The following is a 15,664-nucleotide window of genomic DNA, read 5'->3' on the forward strand; positions in this document are numbered from 1 at the left end:
CACTTTTTCTTTATATATAAAGAAAAAAGAAACTTTTTTTCTTGGCTAGGTGCAGTTGTATGCTGCTGGTAGAATAGCAGCACTAATTTGAAGTGAAGCAGGGTTTTGCTTTGGGCAGGGTTGGTTGCCAAATCCTGAATCTCCGTTGCTTTTGGACCCTTGACTGCGTGCACTGAATGAAACGTGGTTTTTGGTGATGCCTTTATGATGTTTACAAGCTGTATTTAATTTGAGTATGTGAGACAGCATCATTATGGACCAGATTTGATTAATTTATTTTATCAGAATGTTGTTGTGATTTTATAGAAGCAATTTATCTGTTTAATGAGTTTGAGGACTTTTGAATCAAATGCCTTTATAAAAGAAAAGAAGAAAAAAAACCCAACCAACCAACCAACCAAAAAAAACACCACAAAAAACCAAACCCCGAAAAACCAAACCACAACCGAACTCTCAATCTTGCATTAGTTAGCATTAAGGTGAATATACCTTAAACCATAATCGAAGATGAGAACGCTATTTAGATGGTCATGCTACTTTATTAATCCATTGTGATTCAAGTTCAGTGAAATACCGGTCTGCTTATAAAATTCAAGGTTACCTTTGTTTCCCTATCTGCTTTATCAATTTTTAACTTCTGTAACTTGATACAGAGGGAATTGTATTTTAACGTTATGGCAACTAAACTTGTACAGTGAGTTTAAAAGAACAGTCACATTGTCAAGCTTTGGAAACGTTGCTTATGATGACGCACATAAATATTAGAGGTGATTGTGTTTTGGAATAGAAAATGTAGGTGATATATTTGTGTTTAGGCAGTCTATAGAATAGTAATGCTTTTGTCAGAGGGGAAGGAAAAAAAATTAGCTGTGTTTAAACTGCTCTTAGTTGTTGAACTCTTTATTATTACAGTAACTGATAAAAAATGTTGGCTGCTTCAAATACTGGTTGTACGAAGTCTGTCTTTTTATCCTGAAGCATGATTAAAGGGTAAACAGAAAAAAATGTAAAAAAATGTTGGGAGATGGGATAAGGCTTTACTAAATAGAAAAAAACAACCCTACCTATGTCAGGCTGATAAGGAAACTGTTTTCAATTGGAAGATGTTTTAGCTTTGTTCCTAGAAATATGAAACCTTTCTATATCATAAATAATATTTAAATAGTAATTTCCTGCCTGCATTTTAGCTTAGATTTGATACAACTTTCTTTAGAAATAGAAGTATGTGCATATGCTTAATCTATAATTGAAAGTTTTGTTGTGTGGTAATAACTTAAGAGCTTACAGACCATTTAATTCCATAGCAGATTTGATGATGGGGGTGGGGGACTGTATTTTTTGAATGCTTGCATCTATAGACATGGATACATCGTGTGTTAAATAAGTTATTTTGTTTGCCTTAGGAGACACCAACTAAGGAGCTGGGAAACCGTGCGGCAGACTTGAACGGCGAAGGCTCTCACAGCACTCCTGTTCCATCGTCGTGTTTTAGTTACTTAAACAGATTTGCAAATTCGGAAAGCTCAACAGATGAAGAAGGTACTTGAATATATTTATACACAGCAGGGGCTGACACCGTTTTATGCATAGTTTTTAATGAGATGTCATTTAAATTACGTGATTTGTAAATTCACCATACCAGATGGGCTTCAGTTTTGCATCCTAAGCACACACTTCAGCTAGGCTCAGACGCTAGTGTTACTGATTATCAAAGCTTGTGATGTAATACTGGTGGTTCATATATTGATGTGGCTAGGGTATCTTGAGAGGGAACCAAACTATGGGTGACAAATCTTTGTGATCCCCAGGGCTAGAACAGAAAACGAGTTTTGTTTTGGGTGAATGCAGTCTTCCAGGGGCTTGCTTTTAAAACTGTGTATGACTTTACGTTACTGTAAATTGCCTCTTTTTCTTTTTCTTTTTCTTTTTTTTTTCCCCTCAAGGTGGGGGTTTTGAATGGGATGATGACTTCTCTTCTCCAGAGCCATCCTTTATATCGAAGGCAGCTAATAGTCTTATTAGTTCTAAACCACCTCTTCAGTCATCAAAGTACTTCTCTCCACCTCCACCTTCCCGTACTCTCGATCAGAACTGGTCACATTCATCCCCTTATTCCAGATTCTCTATCTCTCCTGCAAACATGGCAAGCTTTTCTCTTACACATCTTACAGATTCAGATATAGAGCAAGGAGGTAAGTGATTTAGTTATAACTATTTTAAAACTACAAATTAAAAACTTTATGCAAAGATATAAGTAATAAATATGACAGATCTTGTTCTACTTTAAATACTTAATGTAGAAATGCATTTTTAACACTACAAAAGTTATGTCTGGTCTTGTGTTTCAGTTAAGACATAGCTTTCCGTTTAGATTGAGATTATTTGCATCTGAGTTGCTTCAAACTTCCGGCTGGATATTCTGCAGAACATTTACAGGACAAACTCACAATTTTTCTGTTCAAAAAAACTAGTGCTATATTTATATAAATGAAATCTATGCAGTCCTTAAGCACTTCTGTATAGCTGCCACACTATGGCAGTTGAATAATTTTCCTTATTGCGCTGTCATAAGTCACAATTTCATTTGCATTGCACAAGGTGAGGATGCTAGGAACATAATGTTTCTGCCGTTGTTGTCTAACCTTATTTTACGGCTCAGTTTCTTTTCATATTGCTTTTTAGGAAGTGCATTCTTGACATTTTCTCAAGAATTGCAGCATGTTTTCTAGAGCTGTGAGTAGGATAGTTTCTGTTAGGAGAGCCAAACAATCTGGTCATAGCAATATTGAGTGCTAGCAGTATTTATTAACAGAATCATAGAATCATTAAGGCTGGAAAAGACCCTTAAGATCGAGTCCAACCGTTAACCTAACACTGCCAAGTCCACCACTAAACCATGTCCTCAAAAGCTTTCTTGTCTGTGACAAAAAGCTTTTTTTAAGCTTTGATACATTTTTGAGGGTTAAGAGAAGCAAAAATAAGCGGACTTGAATCAGTTCAGCATGTTATTAATCTTGATAAAATGTTGCATTATTAAAAATAAATGTTACTGATCGCTGAGCCTTGCTAATGGTCAATGTCTATAAAAATGTAATCAGTGTTTATATAGAGAGTCGTATTGTTCTTGTATTGTGCTTATTGATTAGGTAATGTTTGCATAGTAACTTACAGATAAGAGAGATTATTTTGGAGATCCTGCATTGCCTTGTGTGTCCTAAGAAGTGACATTGAACTGTGTGATTTAAGCAGATGTCTGTGTAAATGTACCAAACGTTTACAGTAGTTGAAAGCTCTAGGGAAAGATTAACCCAAACGTGGAAGTGCAAAACAGCTGAATGCCCAGGTCTAGGAAGAGTCTTACAAAGAAGTGAGGGTTGTGCAGAAGAATCTCACTGTACCTTATGACCTTTCCTCTACTAACAGGGAGCAGTGAAGATGGAGAAAAAGATTAAATTAATTAAAACTTCCTTGGACTGCATATATAAAACACACAGACTTTGTCTGAAACTTTTGTCTAAACTCTGGATCCTCCTGGAGTAACACAGGTAATCAAGAAGAACTAAGAAATGAAAGTAAACACTGAAAGCAATGTTAAATCAGGACATTAATTTGAATGTGTATTTAACTTTGTAATGTATTTTTAAATCAGTGCAATTTTGCTTTTCATTGAAAGATGATTCTGCCGCTGTTTTCAAGTACTTGAAGTATTTTTCAGATAACTTAAGAAACAAGTAAAGCAATTACACTACAGTCTGGTTTATGTATGAGATTGTATAATATTCTTTTTATATTTTTCCATGTAGTTCGTTATCTATTTGAACATACACCTGTTGTAGAATTGTGTATAACTGTCCCGTGCAACAGGTAGCTGTGTTGCTGAAACTGTATGAATGATAGTTGATCAGTAGTGAGCCATATTTATTCAAAAAGATATCACTACATCTTACTTTTGCTTATTACAATTGCACTATGGATTATTCTTCCTTTATTTCCTGATGATGTACAGAATCAAAATCTTAAATCTTTCAAGGAAAATAAGACAAGTTGAATTGGCCCAGTTACCCAGTTTAATTTGTCCTTTTTGTAGCCTTTGCTATGCACGGTACTTGTAAAACATACATAACTTCTGAGTGTTATGTTAGACTTGCTGAAATCTTATATTCAGTACCATTTCTAAATGATAATGACTATAGATTGATTGTTAGTGTTCATGTTTTATAGGAAACTGGAAAAGAATATATGATATACTCTGGAATTTTTAGATGAAAGAGAGAATGTCTCTTAATTCCTGAATATGATCTTACTGACTGCTTAAACTGTAATAGCATCTGACTATATCATAATTAAGGGCCTTCCAGTTTTTACTACAATTTCTGCCTTGGAGAGAGAAGAGGAAAAATTGGCTGTACAAAACCGTGGCATTTATGAACCTTACAAAAAGACTAATTTCAGCAGACTGGATTTGGGCACGCTTGGCCCTTCAGTTGTACATTCTGTGAATTTTGAAGCTCACACTTCTGCTGACTGCAGATCGGGGCTGCCATTCAGAGGCCTGTGGTAAATCTACCTCTCAGTGATGTTGTGACAGTTAAGAATTAGATTAATGGTTAATGCCCAATTTTGCACCCTTTATAAGGCCAGACCTATTTTAAGATGTCTGCAAGGCGCCATGGTACATCTTGAAATGCATGCTGACCCAAAGATGCAGTATAGTAAAGTTTGCTCTGAAGCTGTCTGTAGGGAAGGGAATACAATGTGTTTTGTTGTTTTGGTTTTTTTTAACCTTCACACTCTACCATGCATTTAGCTAGTTTAATCCTTTAAACTGCTTGAAGAAAAAAAAATCCTTAATTACTACTCCAAAGTGAGTTCAGTTGAGAAGCAAATCCCTGACCTCTTGGAATGCCTTATGCAGCTGTGGATCTGTAGGAAATACTGATAGGAACAGTTTACCTGGCTTTGTATTTTGTATTTCAGTGCACTAAAATACAAATGTACTAAAATATGAAGTACTTGGTATTTTAGTGGCTGTTTTGGCAGGGCTTCAGTATAATGGTGGTCCGAGTGCTCTGTGTTCAGGTCCAGTCACCAGAGAATTTTCATCACGTGAAGTATGGGAGGACTAGATATTTTCAGATGTGTAAAGTTTTTGTATACCTCTATATGCATTTTGATTTTTTAAGTATGTTTTAAAACGACAGGAATATGTAAATTGCTTTTTTTCCAGCATTATTTAGCCCTTAACCAGAATGGTTTCCATACCGATCAAAAGGGAATGATGTAATTATAATGTTATTTAAAGTTGCCAATGTATTGCTGAGAGAACTTTTTCTGATGAGGCACTCGGGTTCAGAGTTAGTCAGAACCGTTCTTCAGTATGAAGTAAGGAACTGAATTTTTCATGGACTTTTCCCAAAACATGATTTAAGAGGCAAAGCCAAGGAGTTCTTAATACAGGCTTACAGTATATACTGTAGAGGGTTTAAGGAAGCTGTGCGCTACTCTCAATATTTGAAAATATAGGTAATAGACTTTGTGCACAAATAATTGCTTAGAAATTCCATAATTCTAACATTAAACTCCCTGATACAGCTAGATTAAGGTATCTCATCTGTCTTCTATAATTCTCACCATACTTTAAGTATGGAAAATGAAAACTAGGAATGAAACTCCATAATGGTCTGCAATGAACGTGTGGGCTTATCTGCCTTGCGTGGTGAGTATCTACTGTATCAGACCTGGAGTTCAGCCTTAATTTTGAATCAAATGATTCAAAATTATAGTCCAAGGTAAAATAAAAGCTTGTACTCCAGAATGGTACAATTTGGTTGTGCATTTTGTTTTTTATAATTCTGGAAAATCAGATGTTTATCTTGCACATTGGGAATTTCCTTTGCTTGATGGAAATCTAGGATTTTTATTCTTTACCCAGTTTTAAAGAAAATCTTACATAGGAAGTGAAAGTTTACTCCTTTGTCCAAATGGACTCATTGCTAATGAATTGCCAAAGGAGCATTTTTTCCCAAAACGAGCTGGGATGTGTATGATATTAAGCAAGGTAATGTCCTTTTTAGCTGTACAATGAAGAGAAAGAAATATTTAAAGTTGTCTCACCTCACTTGAACGATGAGTTTTAATTTCAGTAATCCAGTAGGCTGGATTGCAATAATATAAAAGGTCTTTTCTGGAAAAATTTATAGTTAAAAATCTGATCAACTACTAGCAATATTTAAGTATCTGCCTAGCAGTCAGTGGCACAATGAAGATAAATCAGTAATTACAACATGTTAAATTATAATAATAAGGGGATTTGTTACAAATCATTCATTAAACTATATGTAATTTCTTGCACTAGCTACTGAAGCATGGTTTCCATTTTAGAAGTACATGTATCTATTTTCAATGGTTTATTATGAGGACTGGTTACACTTTAATTCCTTCTCTAGTAGAATACCTTGATTATTTGAATACGGAAGGCGTTGTCTCAATTTGGCTACCAAAGTTATTTAAAAGATCTGATTTTTCCCACCTAAGGAAGTTTGTTTAAAAATGAGGATCTGTAGTGAGAAGCCAACAGAGCGAGAAGAGTGTCCAGTTTTAATGGAAGCACCTGTACTCTCCCAAATCCCCAAGCTGCAGATATGTTGCGTGTATCACTGCATTTATGGAAACTGCCATTTTCATGGAAATGCGCAGATTAAACATTTTTTCATATCCTGGTTGATGCACTAATGAAAGCCATTTAAGCCTCATTCTTTTTATCAGTATTTTTAGCAGATTTTTATGTAGTACTTAATCTTTTTCATGAGGAGGCTGGTCAGTAGAAAGACTTCTTTTTTTTGATTAAGCACTATGCTAAAATGTCAGCATTGTCAGGTGTTAGTGACATGGCTATTTTTGTTGGAGTTGGTGAAAGGTGGAATCCAAGTATATTAGCCTTATAAGAAATAGCCTTAAATAAGAATGGAGTGTACAAAATTACTTCAGCTTTAAGTCATACAGAAATATCCTTGTATGTTACTGGTTTTGGTATAAGACTGGAAAAAATCTAGAGGAGAGTCAAACATCATATAAACTTATTGAAAATAAGTATTTGTAATACCAGCAGCCTGTTTTTCAGAAACTTGAATATGACTTACAGTTAGTTTTGTTTATGAAACTGTTTGAACTTGCACAGATGTAGGTGTAACTTAAATGATAAGTGGTACTGATGTGTGTGTATATATAACGTTTAATTCTATTTGTAAATGAGAAACTATGTAACAAAATCATAGGTATGAGGTTTTCCTATTGTAATTTAATACAGGTATGAGGTTTATGGCAATATATCATAGTTAATGAAATTTCAGGTCACAATGTCTTTAAATTGTGTACATTTTTAAATTGTAATTTCTACTGTATATTGATTATCATGCATAGTGTGATTCAAGAAACTGCTTGTAATTTAAAAAATATTTAATATTAAAAATAAAATACAGTTATATATTTATAATCTCTTTGTCTATGTTTGTTCATTCTTAAACAGATGCCAGCAATGGATCAGGTCCACAGTATAGTTCTACTGTAAGATATATTTGTTAGTGTCCAGAGGTTGAGAAAGTACCAAAAGCTCAAAGCTACAGTCCCAGCAGATGAGTCTACACTAAATAGTGTAGTCGCGTTTAATTTCTTCTAATATCACCCTTGTGTGAACTTCAGTCAGCAGAGAAGCAGTACTTAAGCGTACTTTTTAAGTATCCTTTAGAAAACAAGTTAATGATGATATGTTTTCTTGGTGTTTATTGAATTTATTTATAGAAGATGGTTTTATTGTGGTTGGTTTTTTTTTTTTTAATCTAAGTGCATGTGCCAAATGGACCTAAGATCGCCAGGTAAATGTAGCACTTGTGTGTATTGGTAGCTTCTTTCATGTGAGATTGAGACTGTTTTGGCCTGGGCACTCCCTGCGGCAGGAGGAGAGTGCTGTTTTTTCCCTCTTAACCTGTTAACCACTGAGGTTGTGTGGACACATCACAGCTGTGTTGGTAGTTAATGGAAGCTGCTGTGAACATCGCATCGCAGCTGTTCTGAGTCCTGGCAGCTGTTGAGACCTGGGAATGAGAAACTGATATCAAGATGACTTAACTTCATTAGGTAAAATGTAACTACTGGGCTGAAATTTGATCAAGACAGTGGTCATTACTGAGAACAGATGCAAAAGATCCCATGGCACTAAATTGGTCATCTTACATAAACCTATTTTCAAAGAATTTGAGCACTTGCAATCTTTATCATCATCAGGCTTCTCGGAAGGGGGATGGAAGTGCTCTGTGTGGGCCTCTTCCCGCAGGCAGTATGATAACTTGCACAGCCCTTGGCAGAACAGAGTTGGGACAGACTTTTTCCTCCTCCACCGAGGACACTCCACCTGCTGAAGTAAGCACCAGACTGACCTCTCCCGTAGTGACATCGGCCTGCCTGGCTTGGCATCCCTCAGTCTGGTGGCAGCGCCTCCATACACACGCTGCTGCGGGGCTGGCTGAGGGTGCCACCTCCCCCCGCCATCTTGTTGCCACTTAGAGCCATCCAAAACCCAGGAGCCTGGCGCTGGCTGCAGCCACCGTCCCCCTCCGTGGGGGTGGAAAGGGTAATGGCAGCGGCCCTGCATGATTAGGGAGGTGATAGTGCCCCTGTACTCGGCACTGGTGAGGCCGCACCTCGAGTACTGTGTTCAGTTTTGGGCCCCTCACTCCAAGAAGGACATCGAGGTGCTGGAGCGTGTCCAGAGAAGGGCAACGAAGTTGGTGAAGGGTCTAGAGCACAAGTCTTACGAGAAGCAGCTGAGGAAACTGGGGTTGTTTAGTCTGGAGAAGAGGAGGCTGAGGGGAGACCTTATCACTCTCTACGACTACCTCAAAGGAGGCTGTAGTGAGGTGGGGGTCGGTCTCTTCTCCCTAGTAATGAGTGATAGGACGAGAGGAAACGTCCTCAAGCTGCACCAGGGGAAGTTTAAGTTGGATATTAGGAAAAACTTCTTCACCGAAAGGGTGGTCAAGCATTGGAACAGGCTGCCCAGGGAAGTGGTTGAGTCTCCATCCCTGGAGGTATTTAAAGAACGGATAGATGTGGTGCTCGAAGACATGGTATAGATGGACTTGGCAGTGCTGGGTTAACAGTTGGACTCGATGGTCTTAAGGGTCTTTTCCAACCTTGACGATTCTATGATTCTATGACTCCTTTGCCTGGAGCTGGTGCTTGGCGTTACCGGGGCCCCCTCCCCGTGAGGACCGTTACTCTGCAGGCCGGCAGCCGAGGCGTGGAACGCCCGCCTGCGCCGGGCCGGGCCCGCCCCCGCCGCTAAAGCGACGTGTCGCGGCGGGCGGGCGGGAGGGCGGCAGCGCAGCCACCTGCCGTGGCGGCGGGCAGCGGGGCTCGGCCGCCGCTCCGGGCAGAGCTCCGGGCCGCGGGCGCGGCAGCAGCGCCTGCCTGGGGGCCTCCTGTCCGTGCTTCCCCGCCTGGTCCCCTCAGCGTGAGGCGGGTGCCGGTTCCCTCAGCGGCTCCTCCTGACAGACCCTGGCCAGCCCAGGGGACCGGCAGCGCCCCTGCTGCCCCCACAGGCCCTCCTGCTGCCTCTGGCTTCCCGCGGGTCTCCACTATGTCACCTCTCCGGCCCTAGGCACCCTCTCCACAGCTGGTGGCGGCGGTAAGTCACAGAGGAGGGACGCCAGCCCTGATGGATGGGTGCAGAGGGTGGGGAATCCGTTGGTATTTGGATGCCCTCTCTTTGGTTTCTCTTGACCACCCTCGTCTGTTGCTCCATCTCCGTTTCCTCCTCGCGTACTCATGCTGTCCTCCAGGGGTCCCGGCGGCCTGGCTGTGGCTCCGTGAGGTAGTTTCGCAGGGTTACAGCAATGTGCAGCAGTCTGAAAGCAAACCTTGGCCAGCTAAGCCGCCCTCTTATCCCACGTCATCCCATTTGCTTTCCCTCAGCCTGCAGTTTTAAAGACTACTTGGATCCCACAGTTTGCTGAAGCTTCCTTTCTCTTGGATTTTCTTCTAGCTTTCTCTGCTGGCTGCCGCCACGAACCTCCTCTTCACCAAGTCCTGCGGGCCTTTTTCCTTTCAGACAGCAGCTGCTCGTTTCTCTGCTCTCCCCAACAGCGCTTTTTGCGCTGGAGGGGGGAAGTTGACTGGTCTGCTTTGCGCCCGCCTTTACTTTTCTGTCCTGCAGTTAGGCATTTTCTGCCAAGTGAGTTAGACTAAGAGTCCAGAACAAACGCAGTGCTTGGCTTTAGTCCTATTTTTTTTTGCTTAAGATACCCGTGTGTCTCTAGCATTTCTTCTAGGCTCCCACAACACAAGCTGTTTGGTGCTGTCTTTCTCTCTGCATTCATCGCCGGGGTGCTACCCTAAGCAAACTGCTTTGTGAGTTCCTGTCCTTTCTGGCAAAGTTGCCTCCCTGGTAGGAAGGAGCCTGGGGATGGCCAGGATGCCCTTGCAGGCAGACAACTGAGTCACTGGGAATGCCGAGCAGCTGAAGATGTCTCTAAAGAAATGAGGGAGGAAGTGATACTTACTGCAGCACACCCGGGAACTGCTCGCCACCTGCTCCGGTGAAGGTTGATGTCCTGTACTGGGACAGTCAAGCACCTGTGGGTAGCGGTTTGGTTTGTTTTTTTTTTTTTTTTTTTAATTGGCTCACCAGCTCTCTAACTGCTCCTACATAATAGCATCAGCATAAAAATATACTTTTTTAAGACCGAACCTTTCTATGACTACATGAACTGGAAGGAAGCGTTTTGGAAATTGTCTCAGTAACATTGATCGTTGGTGTTAGAGGCAGGGTTGCTGTGAGGCTGCTGCCTTCAGTTGTAGTGTTGGCACAGAATCTGGGCTGAGGGAGGGTAAAATTTCAATGCTGTCAGCTCCCTTGCTAACATGTGAGGAAGGAACATGGCTGTGTTGTTTTGGATAACCTGGGGAATAAATACTGCTCGGCTGCTGTTGAACTGGGGCAGAAACTGCAGTTAAGCCCCACCATTATTTGATTGTTGTTGGAGTTTCTGAGCCCCTATATGAATTAGTGTGTCATGTTTCCCTCTAGTGGACTGCTCAGAAATACAGTGGAAACCTATTCCTACAAAAAGCAATTACCAGGAGTTCAAGGAGAAATTACTTTCTGAGTAAGAGCCCAAGGGTTCTGTCTAATACCCCACACGTAACCATACGTACAATGAGGCAGTGTATGGTTTTATTATAACTTGTAGTAACTAGAGCTGGGAGAAAACAGAAGCATGTGAGATCAAAAAGCAGAGGCAAGGTGTTATCAAACCTAATTGACCGTTGTACTCCTGATATTTTTTGAGTTGTGGTTCACTCTTCCCATGGGAAGACTGGATCAGCTTGGAGACCATTTTCTTATGTGCAGTGAGAGAGGAGAAACCTCTCCAGTTCGAGGCCTACCTTTAAGAAAGTAGAGCGGTGTCTGTTTTTCACTTGGCTACCCATACGTGAGGACACCAGTAGGTGATTCACTGCCTCTTTGTTTCAATGGTTCCATTCACTTGGCCTCTGCTCCCTCTGTAACCTCTTCCTTCCAGCTGAAGGAGGATCTGTTGTTCTCTAAAAAAGGATTTTCTCCTCTGTTCATCTGCACAGGTCATCTTGACTAATAACATTCACGACTTCTAAAACAAACATCACTAAATTAAGAGAGCCAATGATGGTTTTCCAGTAGTGAACAAGTAAACAAACATATCAAACAAACCTGCATCAGATCATTTGTTCAGCACGGGACTGTGCAACAGTTAAAGATACTGGTGTCATGTTTTTACAGCACGTTGATGCTTAATACCAGTACATCTACCAAAACATGAAGACTAAAACCAAAGGAAAGAAGCGAAGCCATACTGTTGACGAAGCATTTTCTGAGGAGTCAGCAATGAGAAAAAAAGAACTGGTGAAATGTTTGCGACACAAAGAAAGGAGGAATGGGGGAAACAAGGAGAGCAGCAAGATCACTACATCCAGAGCCAAGCATCCTTGGAGCAATAAGGACAGGCATTTAAGGAGACTGGAAAGCAACGAGCGGGAGAGGCAGAGAATGCACAAGCTCAACAATGCGTTCCAGGCTTTGCGGGAGGTGATCCCTCATGTGAGAGCTGAGAATAAACTTTCCAAAATAGAGACCCTCACACTGGCCAAAAATTACATTAAATCCTTGACCTCCATTATACTCAATATGTCCAACGGACACTTTCCAGCAGCAGAAGGGACGGCGGGAGCCTGGGTGTCCAAATTGTACCAGCATTATCAGCAACAACATGGGGATGATGATCATGAGGAACATCTACAAAAATATTCCACATAGATTCACAGCTTCAACCAAAACACCTACAGTTAGCTACTCCTGTAATTCTTTTTCCTTCTTGCATGATAATACATGTCAGTACATAGAGCTTTTAAGAGATTATTTTTGCCTCCAGCTATCCCTATTTTTCCTTAAAAAAAAACAAACAAAAAACAAACAGGTACCACTCATGGCTATAGCTTATACAGCACATTAAAAAATTACCTTCAATTACAAGAATTTTTCAGAGCTTAATAGATACATTTGTGTGGTGCATCAGGGTCTGGAAACCTATCCTGTAACACTGTAGTTGACCTGAAAGTAAAGATTTAGTAACTTCTGAAAATTGCCCTCCCTGGAATGGTTGTGAGTTGAGCATTTAAGGCCCGCATCACCTGAGTTCACTACAGCTTGTTGAGAGTCTTGGCTGTAGCGCTGTTTATCGACCTTTCAGTGACTCTGTTCTTATCTAGCCTGCTATGGAGGAAATTAAAATTGATGACAATGTGTGACTAACTTGATGAGCGAAGTGGCACATATGGGAAATTGGCCACCTAATCTGAATATTAATCTTGAGTGTTTTGGATCTGCTCTGATAATTTTGAACCTTGCAAAGCATAAAAACTTCTAAAGTATTTGTTAATGTAAACATCTACAAAGCTTTCTTAGATTGTAAGCTCTCTGGAGTAAGGACGTTTTCTGGTCTATGTTTCCAGAGCATCCAGCCTCATGGAGTTTTTCTTTAGTGGGTCTCTGGGTGCCATTGTAATACAAATATTAAATAAGGGACAAATGACTTATTTTTGCCGGAACTACGATAAAAATGTTTTAGTATAGTCATAATTTAGACACTGATCTATGCAATTACAAATTGTTTGCTAATGAAGCCTGTAATGTGATCAGGATTCTTTCTGGGTTACTGCTAGATTCTGGTATTATAAAACATAATAAATGAAGCAGGAGCTCTTCAAAAAAGGAAAATAAGCTTTTTTTTTTTTTTCCTTCCCCCATCTTATTGTAAAAAGTTTTATGTCGCCGAGGAACTCTCATTTCCTCTCGTATTCTCATACCTGAAGAAGAAGCTGGGGTGCCCTCAGCTGGAACCGTGTTGCCTACGGAGCCCCTGTGTTACAGCTCTTCTACCCGCCCCCCCGAAGTCCTTGCTGGCAGGAGGGCTGTTGCTGCTGTGTGGATAGCAAAGGCGGAATCTGGCATCTCATGCGCCAGTAGGATTGGTAACAGCATGTGGCGTGGTCCTTCTCCCTGCCAAGTAGGGCTATCCAAGGAGGAACGGTGGCTGAGGAAGGATTTATCGGATCCATCACAGATGGGTTATACCGCACTGTGTAGTTTCTAACATGCTATTTATTTTGCTCCAGCAGAGCTGGTAGTGCGACCGTTTCATTTGGACTAAAAGGTAAGGTTTCCCAGACAGGCTGGCAAGGGATGTGAATTTTTCTCCACGATAGCGATCTCCAGGTATGATGTAGGACAGCACGATGTTCTGTATGCGTGGTTGCCTTACTGGAGAGAGAAACTATTTGGATCCTGCCTTGACTTCGGCTTTTCTTAGTTTCCAATGAACTATTTTATTCACACTAAAATAGTTCTGATTAGCCCCCCCTAGTACTCAGGTGTTAATGAAAGTATTAACCTCATCTCTTATAGATTTGACTTGCCGTAACAGTGTTGTGTCTTACTTCATTCAACAGCTGCTCCTTATTGGTGTAAAGCCCTTAATCTGATTATAACGGGAGAAACCAGTAACACCAAGGCATTTTCTTTCGGTTGTTCTACCTAGCATCTCTTCAGGTACAAGAGCACGTTGGATGTTACTTGGTCATTTCTCACCATGTAGGTCACCGCAAACAGGATCTGATGGGCTATTGGTGACAACAGACGCACCTGTACATGGGAGAGGTGTACTGGGGCGCGACAGGCTGGTCCGACTGTGCCTGGACTAAATGGATTTGGGTATCAAAACGCAACTTTACACCGCGCCCCTGCTCCGGGGGTCCCGGTTAGGGCAGCATGTGCGCAGCGTCCTTGCCCTGCTGGGAAGCCCCGGAGGCTGGCGAGATGGTCCGGGCCCCGGTGCGGGACCGGGGGGCGCTCGGAGCCTCGGGCGAGCGGCTCCGGGCAGCGGGCGCCGCCAGCGCCCCGCCAGAAGGGGCGTGGCGAGAGGCCCGGCCCCGGAGCCGCGGGGCTCTCCCTGCCTGTGAGGGCGGCGGCGGCGGCGGCGGCTGCGGCGACGGCGGTCGCCAGCGGAGTGAGCGAGCCGCGGTGGCGCGGGGGTAGGCGGGGAGGGGCGCGGCGGGGGGGAGGCGTCGCCCGGAGCGGTGCGGGCTTTGGTGCGGCGTCGCTTCGCTGCGAGGGAGCGGGGGGCGGGCGGCGGCGCTGCGGGCCCGCGGCCGTCAGGCGTTTTGGCGGGCTCGTCCTCTCGCGAGAGGAGCCGGGGCCCGGCGCCGCTCCTGAGGCAGCGCGGGGAGGCGGCGCTGGCCGGCGGGGCCGCGGGCGGGGCCGCGCCTCCCACGGCGGCTCCGGGGGCCGCTTCTGCCGCCTTCGGCTGCGCCTGCTGCTGGGAGAGGCCGGCGTCTGAGGGGGGAGGGACAGACCCGCGGGGCGCTCGGGCCGGGACACGGCGGCAGGACCGTCCTCTGCGGAGGACGAAGGCGCTGCAGGGCGGGGTACCTGGCACCGTGCCGCAGCAGGGGCCTCTGCCCCGGGGGAAGGACGCTGCTGCCCAGGTGTGGGCCGCAGCGAGGGCTTAGGGCCTCTGCCCCGCGCTGCAGCAGTGGTGGCCTCGGGTGTTGTCGAGCCTCCGTCCTTGGAGGCGTTGCGGGATTGACTGGACGTGGCTTGGAGCAACCTGCTGGCGTTAGCCCTCCCGGGGGCTGCACTAGATGGCTGCCTGCCGTCCCTTCCAGCCTGCATTCTGTGGCTCAGCGTTATGTGGTTCATCACGTAAGCACTTGTAGATTATGTCATTTTTTTGTGGGATTCTTTAAAAATCATTAGTCCACTAGACCACTGCATTATAAGGGAGAAACTTACAGTTTCCAGATACTGAATGTCATCCCTGAAATGTTTTTGTGGGATAGCTGTGTTTGAATTGCTATTTGGTTACTTTGGCAGAGGAAGGAAACCTTTGAGTTGGAAAAACAGTATTTTAACAGTGCCATCGACAAAGAATTGCACATCACTTTAAGAACCAATTAATGATACTGCTGTTACAAATATGGACTTTAAATGCTTGTGGCAGTGTATTTCTGACAGGACTTCGTGCAAACAAAGAGGCATTATTTCAAATATTAAGCCCCAAATGGCATGTAATAT

The 15,664-nt window shown here is 42.8% G+C and overlaps 2 protein-coding genes across 3 annotated transcripts in view; both read left to right on the forward strand.

Moving 5' to 3' along the window:
• Positions 1–7,451, forward strand: part of LMTK2 (lemur tail kinase 2) — a 44,548-nt gene extending 37,097 nt beyond the window's left edge. Inside the window, exons 12-14 of the mRNA XM_087730856.1 lie at positions 1,404–1,539; positions 1,944–2,192; positions 3,424–7,451. Of these exons, the coding sequence (XP_087586982.1) occupies positions 1,404–1,539; positions 1,944–2,192; positions 3,424–3,452 (414 nt within the window). The 3' untranslated portion in view covers positions 3,453–7,451. The remainder of the gene's footprint in view (positions 1–1,403; positions 1,540–1,943; positions 2,193–3,423) is intronic.
• Positions 7,452–9,378: 1,927 nt separating this feature from the next.
• BHLHA15 (basic helix-loop-helix family member a15) lies at positions 9,379–13,223 on the forward strand. 2 transcript variants are annotated; one of them, XM_087732999.1, is made up of 2 exons: positions 9,379–9,682; positions 11,638–13,223. In XM_087732999.1, the coding sequence occupies exon 2, from the start codon at positions 11,852–11,854 to the stop codon at positions 12,347–12,349; it is 498 nt and encodes a 165-aa protein (XP_087589125.1). In that variant the 5' UTR covers positions 9,379–9,682; positions 11,638–11,851; the 3' UTR covers positions 12,350–13,223. The 2 variants fall into 2 exon arrangements, with proteins under 2 accessions (XP_087589125.1, XP_087589124.1); XM_087732998.1 differs by having other exon boundaries at positions 11,816–13,223.
• Positions 13,224–15,664: the final 2,441 nt, after the last annotated feature.

This window comes from Nipponia nippon, unplaced genomic scaffold, assembly GCF_047370975.1.
Source record: "Nipponia nippon isolate SJK-2023a ecotype South Korea unplaced genomic scaffold, ASM4737097v1 scaffold_5, whole genome shotgun sequence".
Taxonomy (NCBI): domain Eukaryota; kingdom Metazoa; phylum Chordata; class Aves; order Pelecaniformes; family Threskiornithidae; genus Nipponia; species Nipponia nippon.

Bases quoted from the DNA above. Each gene is read 5' to 3' on its own strand.
- BHLHA15 (XM_087732999.1), top strand. From the start codon at position 11,852: ATGAAGACTAAAACCAAAGGAAAGAAGCGAAGCCATACTGTTGACGAA.